This window comes from Lepidochelys kempii, chromosome 9, assembly GCF_965140285.1.
Source record: "Lepidochelys kempii isolate rLepKem1 chromosome 9, rLepKem1.hap1, whole genome shotgun sequence".
Classification (NCBI taxonomy): Eukaryota; Metazoa; Chordata; order Testudines; family Cheloniidae; genus Lepidochelys; species Lepidochelys kempii.
The window spans coordinates 36,659,478-36,670,240 of NC_136388.1; the positions used below are offsets into that span (position 1 = coordinate 36,659,478).

At 40.8% G+C, this 10,763-nt stretch overlaps 1 protein-coding gene across 3 annotated transcripts in view; it reads left to right on the forward strand.

Annotated features, from left to right (window-relative positions):
• Positions 1-10,538, forward strand: part of CUL3 (cullin 3) — a 102,360-nt gene extending 91,822 nt beyond the window's left edge. For all 3 annotated transcript variants that reach the window (XM_073359926.2, XM_073359927.1, XM_073359928.1), the window contains 2 exons: positions 8,458-8,603; positions 9,553-10,538. In XM_073359926.2, coding sequence (XP_073216027.1) covers positions 8,458-8,603; positions 9,553-9,684 — 278 coding nt within the window. In that variant the 3' untranslated portion in view covers positions 9,685-10,538. The remainder of the gene's footprint in view (positions 1-8,457; positions 8,604-9,552) is intronic.
• The last annotated feature ends 225 nt before the right edge of the window (positions 10,539-10,763 follow it).

A 10,763-nucleotide genomic window follows, 5' to 3' on the forward strand; every position in this document is an offset into this window, starting at 1 on the left:
AAATGCCTTGTGACTATTCAGATGATTCCCTGCAGTGTGGTTTGGAGTCCTTCAGTAGTTTGCTGTTCCATCCTCGGTGCAAAAGGTCTAGCAAATCTTCCAGACTGCCTCCAGAAGGAAAGCATTGGTCCCAGGACAGGTCATCAGCAGGGGACAGTTACTGGCCTAGTTCTTACTGGTCTCCCCTGCCTTATACTTTACCTCAGTGGCCATTTTGGATTCCCTGGGGTGTTTCCCATTCCCCTAGGTCTCCAACATCTGTGCAGTTTAGGAGAAGGTCACCAGAGCGTACGATGACAGAGTTTCCAGAGCTGCCTTGCAAGTATGATCAGGCACTGTTACCCCAGACCAGCCAGTGCTGCAGGAGAAATCATTGCACAAGGAACTGATTTTTATCACAGGAGGATCCATTCGCTCCTGTTAACCTTTTTTCCTCCTCACATGTTGACTCCATGATTCTGGATGATACTTCTCCAATTCCAGATTATTTGAAGTTTCATCAGAAGCTTCTGAGAAGAATGGCTGTGGCTTTGGGCATACAAGTTCAGTTTGAACAAGAAGACACAACCTTTTTGACATTCTCCAGGCTTGTGCTCCAGGGAAGGTAGCCCTCCCTATTAATGAGGCTGTTCTAGGGCCGTCAAAAAACTTAAGGCATTCACCAGCCTCTTTAGCTCTAACAGCCAACTGCATGGACAAACACTATCATGTCCCTTTGCAAACTGGGATGCAATGTGTAAATTTACTGAGAAACTGGTTACCAGAGGAGACAAAGGAAGAATTTAAGGTTTTCCTCACAGAAGGTTGTACGGTAGCCAAGACATCAGTCCAGTCTATGCTTGATGCAGCTGCTCGGGTGATGGCCTGTGCAATAACAATGAGGAGAGCTTCCTGGTTATGGAACTAAGGAATAGCTACAGACATGCAAAAATTGGTATGCAGGGCTTGTTGGGCTTTCATTTTATGGTCGGTAGTGCTTTTTGGATAAAACCGATGAGACCTTACATTCTTTTGACTCAAGCTACGCTTCACTCATTAGAGATCTGTTCCAGTCCCTAACAGGTGACAATACAGACCTCAACAACCCCAATACCAGCAGCAATATTACAGGCAGTCTTTCAACACATCAAGGCAACCAAATTCTTCAAAAAGAAACATAAATCACTGACTCCAGCACCACACAAGCAGCTCATGCTCAATCAGTTGTAGGGAAAAGCCCGAAGTCTGGGCAGCTACTGGTGGGCCGCGGTGCAGCCACTGGTCTCCCTATGGGCAGCACTCAGGCTCCCAGTGGGGAGCTGGTAGCTTTGTGGGCGCAGCCCGGCTTGGAGCGGGGAGCCCGGGGATAGCTGGCTCAATACAGTCATTTGCATGCATTCTTCCTTTTTTCTCAGTGCTTGGGAATTTGTAATGACAAACACGAAAGTTTATGCCCAGATAAATGTGTTAGTCTCTAAGTTGCCACAAGGACTCCTCGTTGTTTTTGCTGATGCAAACTAACACAGCTATCACTCAGTAATCAGTTCTAAGCACTGTAAGAACGAATATCCTTTTCAGTTTCTGCCCATCCCTTTTCAGGGCCCCATCTCACAAATCAATACTCCTTACGAAGTTCAGATTCTGCTTACACTAGGGGCCACAGAATAAGTTCCCCTTCAACCTCAGGGAAAGGGATTTTATACACAATTCTTTCTTTTCAAGTCCAAGAGGGTTTGAGACTCATTCCAGATCTTTGAAATTTCAGCAAGTATGTGAGATTTTTGCAAGATCTCCCTAGCATCAGTTATTCCTTCCCTAGATTGCAATGACTGGTTTGCTTTACTCAATCTGCAGGATGCTTACTTCCATGTGGTGGTCACGCCAAATCACAGGAAGTTTCTAAGACTTCTGATAGTGGGACAGCGTTATCGGTACACAGTACTTCCCTTCAGCCTATCATTAGCCCTGCCACTATTCCCAAGTGCCTGGTCATTTTGGCAGCCTGTCTGGAGGAAAGGAATTCATGTTTTCCCTTATCTGGACAAATGGTTCATTCAGGGCAGATCTGAACATCAGGTTCTCCACCACATCAGGTTTATCCTTTGTCTTTTCAACTGTCTAGAAATGTACATTTTTCCCAACACACAATCAAGTTCTTTAGAAGTCCTATGATTCTGACTGCTTTTCTCCCTCAGAAGAGATAGATTTCAGACAATTCACTAGTTGTGCATGTCTCTCAAGTCACACTCTACTACCACAGCCTGAGCCTGACTGAGGTTACTAGGCCACATGGCCTCACGTACTTATGTGACCCAACTTGTCAGGCTGTGCATGCACATCTTCCACAGATGACTAAAGTCAGTCTACTGAACAGACATCCCTTAGACAAGTTGGTACATGTACTTCCTTCTGTCCTAGTGTCTTTAGAATGGTGGATGGATTAAAAAAAAGTATGCGGGGGGGGAGGTATTATTTTCTTGTCGTCTTCCATCCAAGACTCTCATTATCAGTATGTCTGATAGGATGGGATGCTTACATAGGTTTGTTAGCCAAGCATTATGGACAGAAGACAAATCGACCCCTCATATCTAATATCCTCAAATTTTGGCCAGTTCTCAAGGCTTGCTGTGCTGTTCTCCCTCATGTCAAGATATTGTAGGTCCAGATTATGACGGGTTGCCCCCCTTTGGATGCCACCTGATGTGCTGAGATACCACTGAGCCTGCCTGTTATGCCAACCTGGGCACCCTTTTTACCTGTCTTGCCGAGCCAAGCTATTAAGCTTCCTCCAGCACACACACAGGCAAGGCCACACCAAACTGCAGAACAAAACAGACACTGAGATTAGTTCTGGGAAGGTTCATTTTAAGGGATTTGCCCCAGCACTCAGGTGTCCACCTCCCTTGGAGTGCAGACCCAAAGATATATTTTGAAATCCGCCTCCTCCCTCAATGTGGGGGAAGGTATGCACAATTATGAATTGTACACACGGGGTTATGTTATAAACAAGCAATAAGTTTATTAACTACAAAAGTGAATTTTAAGTGAACATAAGAGATAACAAATCAGAAAAAAGCAGATTACCGAGCAAATAATCCTAGGTACGTAGGCTAAGATCAGTATACTTAAGAAACAGGTTACAAAATGTAATTTCTTACCCTAAATGGTGTTTTAGACAGGTTGAAAAGTTTCTGTGGTTCAGCATTCCAGTTATATTTCTTTTCAGACTGGACCCCTGTTTCAGTCTGGAGCCCCCCCGGCCTTCCCTTCAGGTAGCTTTAACAGTCTTTCTTCTTGGGCAGACAGGCCATGGAGAGGAGGAGTCCCATTTGCCTTCCTCCCCACTCTTAAAGAGGATTTACATAAGGCAGGAATCCTTTGTTTCCCAAACTTGATCCCCCTTCCTTTACCTGGGATGTCTTGTAACTTTCCACTGTAATGTTTAGTATCAGGTGACAAGACTACCTGACCTAATAGTGTCACAGTTACATCCCCAGACACCTCCAAGAAGAGAAAGAGATTAGTATCTTCATGGTTTTGTTGTTCCTTCCTGATGGCTCTTCAAATTTGATGGCCTGTCTGGTGGGTGTCTTCTCAATACACACCCAGTAATAATGGTTACATAGTCCATATTCCTAACTTTAGATACAGAAATAATAAATGCATACAAATTGGATAATCATTTTCAGTAAATTATAACCTTTCCAATGATACTTTACAAGATCCATCTTGCATAAAATACATCTCAAATGTCCTATCCATATCATAAGCATATTTCCATAAGGAATATGGAGTGCAAGTCCCACAGATACTGATTGATAATACAACCATTATGTACTACCCAAACAGATGAGGAGGTGCATGGTCCAATAAATTTGGTCAAGAAGTAATGAAACTCTGGGAACTTGCATCAAGAAGGGCATTACTACTTTTAATTTCAGTTTACCGCTAAGCTCCCAATACCTTTTGGCCAGTCATCTCAGGATTTTCTCAAAATCTCAACTGGTCTCTGAAGAACCATCTTTTTCAAGTTTGGAGTATTCCATCAGTCAGCCAATTTCAACAAAAGAAATGCCATCAATTCTGTTCTTCATGGGGGCAGAGTCTCATGTATGCATTTCTCTCCTTTCATCACATATGTGAGGCTCAAATTGCAGCAAGACCATGCCAAGATAATTCTTCTAGCTCCAGCATGGTCGAGACAGTGTTAATTCTTGGATCTTCAAGCCAGGGCTCTCAACTCCATACGCAGCTCCCTGCTGAGAGCCCAGCTCCCCCCACCTAGCTAGGCTCCACGCCCAAAGTCCGGGCAGTTCCTGGTGGGGCTGCGGTGCAGCTGCTGGGCTCCCTGTGGGCAGTACCCAGGCTCCCAGTGCGGAACTGGTAGCTAGGTGGGCGCAGCCCGGCTCGGAGTGGAGAGCCCAGGGGTAGCGGGGCTCTAGCTGGAGCCGCCCATCCTCCCCAGGGTGACAGCTCAGCTTTTTTCTCAATATCACGGCTCCATGCTGGAGCCATGAAATTGACAAGAATGACAGCCAACAACCGATATAAGTAATGCACGGACCCTGCATCGCCCTAACTAAACCGACATAAGCTCTACACCCGTCATGGAGATGAAGTTATTATGACTGTGTAGTAGGGCACTCACATCAGCGGGAACAAGGCTGTAGTGTGTACACTGACCTAATTAGGTTGACATACACTGCTATATGTCAACCTAACTCTGTAGTGTAGACCACGCCTAACTAATACTTAACTAGTTCTTTCCCTATTTTAGCCTCAGATTTTCCCCATTTACATTGGTGGTCACTGCAAGAGTTGTCCAATCACTGCTAACCTATTCTGGTGAAAACTGAAACAAAAAGGCATGTAACACTTCGGTCTTTGCTGCATTTTCTGTTACTCTGTCCCTCCTCATTGAGCAATGGGCCTACCCTGTCATTGGTATTGATCTTCTTGTTTCTGATGTATTTTTAAAATGTTTTCTTGTTAGCCTGTATATTGCTAGCTAGTTTAATCTTTTTTTGTGCTTTGACCTTTCTAAGTTTGTCCCTACATGCTTGTGTTTTTATTTATATATATATATTCATTGTTCATAATTTGACCTAGTTTTCACTTTTTGTATGACTCGATTTTGAGTTTCAGGTCATTGAAGATCTCCAGGGTAAGCCAGGGTGGTCTCTTATCATGCTTCCTGTCTCTCCTATATACTGGGATAGTTTGCTCTGGTGCCCTTAGTCATGTCTCTTTAATAAAATTGCCAACTCTCCTGAACTTTTTTTTTTGCCTTAGACTTGCTTCTCACAGCATCTTACCTACCAATTCTCTGAGTTTGCTGAAGTCTGTCTGCTTGAAGTCCATTGTCTTTATTGTGCTGTTTTCCCTTCTGCCATTCCTTAGAATCATGAGCTCATCATTTCATAACTTAGACCCAAGCTGCCTCCCACCATCAAATTCTCAACCACTTCCTCCCTCTTTGTCCGAATCACTCTAGAACAGCCTCTCCCCTAGTTGCTTTGTTCACCTTCTGAAATAAAAAGTTGTTTCCAGTGGATTCCAAGAACTTGTTCAGTTTGCATTCCAGTTCGGGGAAGATCTGTTTTGGGGTGGGGGTTTCTTTCTTTCTCTCTCTCTTTCTCGCTAGCTGATGGTTTCTAGACTTTTAAAAGAGATTGTGTAATTCTTTCCCTGGGTAAAGGATGCATTGCCACCTTGGAATCTTAATATTGTATAGGCCGCTTTAATGGGCCTTCCATTTGAACCTGTAGGCCACCTGTTCTTTGTGTTGGCTATGTCAGAAGACATCTTTTCTCATAGTCATTACGTTAGCCAGAAGAGTGGGTGAGCTTCAGGCTGTCATGGCAGGACTCCCATATATACTATGTTTTCAAAGATAATGTAGCTTTGTGGCCACAGCCGAAGTTCCTGACTGAACTGGTATCTGCCTTTCATCTGAGCCAGACAATATACTGACTGGTTTTCTTCCTTCAAAACCACACTTACACAAAGATGACGAATATATACGTACTTTGGAAGTAAGGTGAGCATTAATCTTTTAACTGGACAGGACTAAATCTTTCAGGTTGACTCCTTGACTGTGTATTTCTTATGTTGATAGAATGAAAGGTCACATCACAGACAATTTCTAGATGGAATATTTCCTGTATTATGGTAGTTTATGGATAGCGAACACACCACTTCCACAGAGACCGTCTGCTCATTCAATCAAAACAAACTACTTCAGTGGCTTTTCTGAAGGACACATCCATGTTGGATGTTTGTAGAGCTGCCAGTTGGCCCTCAGTGCATACCTTCACTCATCATTACACCATCGTGACTGCTCTGAGATCTCATGCAAATTTTGGGAAGGCTGTGTTGTGGTCACTGTTAAAGTCACTCTGAGCCCTACCTTCTAACAGTACTGCTTTTTGAGTTACATCTGTGTAATACACATGTGCAGCCACTTGAAGAAACAAAAACTATTACTTACCTGTTTTGTCACTGTTTTTCAAGATGTTGCATGTGTGTATTCCACTAAACCCTTCCTTCCCTGTGCATTGGAGTCCTGTTTCATATTTCTGGCGTGAAGGAACTAAGGGGGATGGGGGAAGCGCTGCCCTTTTACAGACTCAGGAGAAGCCATGAGTATGTGCAGGGTGCATGCAATGCCCTGACGGGTACTTCTGCAAAATACTCTTTGGCTCCAGCATGCTGGGTGTGCTGGGAGTGCAATACCTGTGTGCAACAACATCTTGAAGAATAACAGTACAGGTAAGTAACCATTTTTGCCTAGCTCACTAAAGTTTTGAAGTTAAATTGTTTGTGAATATGTTGAGACGCTTGTATATGTGTATGCATATGTGAGTGCAGTGTGTTAGTACTTATTATTTATACACTTCATGTATGAACTAAGATCTATCTAACCCCTATCCCACAATACACAGTGGTAGCATTTAAAAAGCATCTTAAAATATTCTGTAATTTTGAGAGAGTGTAATAGAACATATCACTGGGACTGGTAGTCTCTCAGGTACGTTTTAACTGCAATCACTGTACTTCTCTCATGCCAGACATTACAGACATTCTAACCCTTTCCTAACAGTGGATGTGGACAAGGCTGCAAACGTCTTAAACACAGCAGTATGCTCTTATGATTACACTACATATATGTTGTTGCATACACTACAGTGGACTTGGGTGTCTGCAGATGCAAGCAAAATGCCAAGGTATCCATGATTTAACATGTCTACCTTGGATGGAGTATTCTTAAGGTGGCAGAGACACAATAGCAGGTTACAGGTGTTTTAGAGCACCTTAACTAGGGCCTCACATACTCCGTGGCACAAGAGGACCAAGTTCTGTGGCAACACCTAAATTCCAATGGGATACTAAATTATTCTCTTACTGTGCGGTCCTCTTATTCCCATCACCCTTTGCACTACATAAACAAGTACAATATGGCTCTTAATTGAAAATACTCATTGATGCAAAGTTCGTACAGTTATTTTCATCCGAGATTATATTTGAGTTTTGGCCTCTTGTTTTCTCTGCTAGCAGCACAGCAGAACCAATTCTTGACTCCATGAGAGGATGTATCTTGCAGCATTCTCTAGTGAACAACTGAAAAAGAAGGTTCTTTCTATCCTTAGCCAGAGGGAAGGCTGCCATAATGTTCAGGGTTTTTGAGTGGAGAGAGTAAAATGAGAAAAGAGGATATTAGAAGCTAGAAGAATCCTATTCGAAAGCAGGAAATATTGAATTTGTGTGTGGGAGAAGAGGTGCCCAGAAATAATATCTGTAGGGGGGGAGAGACTGGAAGCAAGCAAGGACAGAAATAAGAAATTGGTAGAAAATGCACAAAATCCAAAAGGGGCAGAGAACAAAGTGAATAGGTTGATTAATATTTTTCTTTTGGCTAATTATCTTCAGCAGTTTAACTGGTTTGGAAAGTAAACTTGTAAATAAAATTCTGTCCCTTTCCTTACTATGTTGCAATTCCCACTGTAATTGAAACATTGCCTTAATTGAAACAGTCTCCTGACAAGCAAAGGAAATAAAAACCAACTACGCTGTCAGAACAATTTAATAAGAAAACACCATATATAACCCATAGCTCCAAAGTTAATTTGGCAAAATCGGAGTAATTTTAAATAAAAGAATCTTCAATCTGACAGTAGCCAAAAAAAGTTTTGCAAAGTTCAGTACTGTTTGAAAAGCAGAGAAGTTTACTACATTAAATTTTAAACAGTAAATAGCAATTGACAACACAGTAACACATATATAGCAATCAATGCATGTGTAAGTACTTTCTTACATGTCTGTCTTCTTGCGGCCACGTTTCATTAAAAACCACACTTGAAAATGTTACAAACCAAGAAACTTAATTCCACTGTGGGTGAAATTAAATTTTGTGCATGTTAATGTTATTGAAATTAATAATTTTGACTTTTGCTTAAGGTATTTCATCTTCTCTTTTAGTTGCTGCCAAACAAGGGGAATCAGACCCAGAAAGAAAAGAAACAAGGCAGAAAGTAGATGACGACAGAAAACATGAGATAGAAGCTGCTATAGTGCGGATAATGAAATCTAGAAAGAAGATGCAGCACAATGTGCTAGTAGCAGAGGTAACATCACATGTAGTATTGAGGTGGTTAAGAGGTTAGGAAGAGGGCACATCTTAGATTTCTCTGTCAATTGTTACTCTTCTATTAATGTAGCAAAGTTACAAGGCCTTGTCAGCTGTTAGATTTTTAAACTGATTCTAGAGAGACTTTATATTTTTATCTCATACCTCTGGAAGCATAGATGTATTTAATTCCTTTAGTTCCTATTATGTCAACCAGTTGCTTATAGTACAGTGGTTTATAACAAAAAACAGTAAGTTGACTGCAAAAGATTGATATCCTGTATTGAACTTGTAAATTGCTAAACACGGGGTCTTATGAGCTGCCAAGGGGAGTGAGTTTCAAAGAGTGAACCTTTTGTAGGGAGAGTCCTGACACTCATAGTTACTAAATTTGAAGGCTGTACAGAAATCAAATGTCTTCCAGCCAGTTCTAACTGCCATGATGGGTGTAGGTTGAGAGGCTTCATGATGAGCACTCAGTTGCACCAAGAAGTGAGAGAGCTGACGATAAGGAAACTTCAGCACAGAGTTCATGCCAACCATTCTTCTTGACATAAATTGATTGGCTGCTGGTGTGAGGAAGGATGTTTTTCCCCATATGTATAACTGCTTAATGGCCTTCCCTGGTGCATTATTAGGTTTTTGTCTTTCTCTGAAATATCAGCTATTGACAAGAAAGGAGGTCCAATATTGAATGTGATGGACCACTGGTACAGAAATAAAAAACAAATTAATTTTTATATGGATTAATCTAATTTCTATTACAAACTCAAAATTTTTCAGTTGATTAGTACCTGAAGTGTGGAGCTGGCCATGTAAACTTTAAAGGTTACACACAACCTGTTTTTAACATGTTTATGATTATTTTTAGTGTGCATTTGTGTTGTGCAGCCTTACGCATTATCATCTGCAATATAGCATTAATTGTTCTTGTTTTTATGTCCTAGGTAACTCAGCAGCTGAAAGCCCGATTCTTACCAAGTCCAGTTGTTATTAAAAAACGTATTGAAGGACTTATTGAGAGAGAATATTTGGCACGAACACCTGAGGATCGCAAAGTATACACTTACGTAGCATAAAATGCATTCAGCAAATTTGATTTATTCTTGGACTATACTCTTCGCATGAACTGGGAAGTTCTTTTAAATCATTAATATTAAAGACGACCATCTCTTCTATTAAATTACAATACATGTTCTAGACCATACAGATCAAGCCTTTACTCATTTTGAGAGTTTTCAACATCAATTGATTGAGCTTCAGGCTTTTCAACGTTATCCCTGTAGAGATCATTCTTATAATTCCTCGGGAAAATGTGAACGTGCTGCGTTTGTTTTCAAAACTGTATGAAAACAGAAAAAATAAAAACAAATTTAGAAAATACAGCTCATTAAAAATAAAATTGTTGGAATTTCATTTCCCCAAATCTTCAGTGTTGATGTAAATGTGTTTCTGTAGTGTTGCTTAGCACTTTGCGCATTGTATAAGTTGGGTTTAAAAACAACACAACTGGTAAGACAGAATTCCCGGTTATATTGCTCTGCTTCAGACATTTCTTTAACTAGCCATGTTTAATTTAAATATTTGGTAAATTTATAAAGACCCAAGAATACAATTTTAGCATGCTTCACTCTTCCAGCTGCACTCATTATTGTTCTGGCAATATGATCAGGAACCTTTTTGGGCTCAGTAAAGACCGTAATAATTTTGGCTTTCCCTTCTGTAATTTGAGTTCTTCCAAATTAAATTCTATATTGATTAGGTTTGTTCTGGTTTCTTTATAGGAAAAAGGAAAAGGTTTTAGTGTGTATAAACTGTATAATAATTTTTGCTGTTGTACTCACTGCTGATAGTGGATTGTACAGGGCGATGTTTTTATTTCACTTAATGTAGACACAATAAATTTAAAATAAACGGATTTAGTGTACACAAACCACTAATTCAGTTGTTTTAGAGCACAGGGAGTACAATTTGTTGAACTAAATACTGCCCCTTGAAGAAACACACCAAGACTACACCTTGTTTATTAATGTCATGACCGACCAGAAGGTTTTCCACGTTAAGTACGTATTTCAGGAGATTAAAGTGAAGCCATTGTGCACTATTAATTGTTTTAAAATGCAATCTGAAAATGCAATAAATATTCTTACTTTAATCT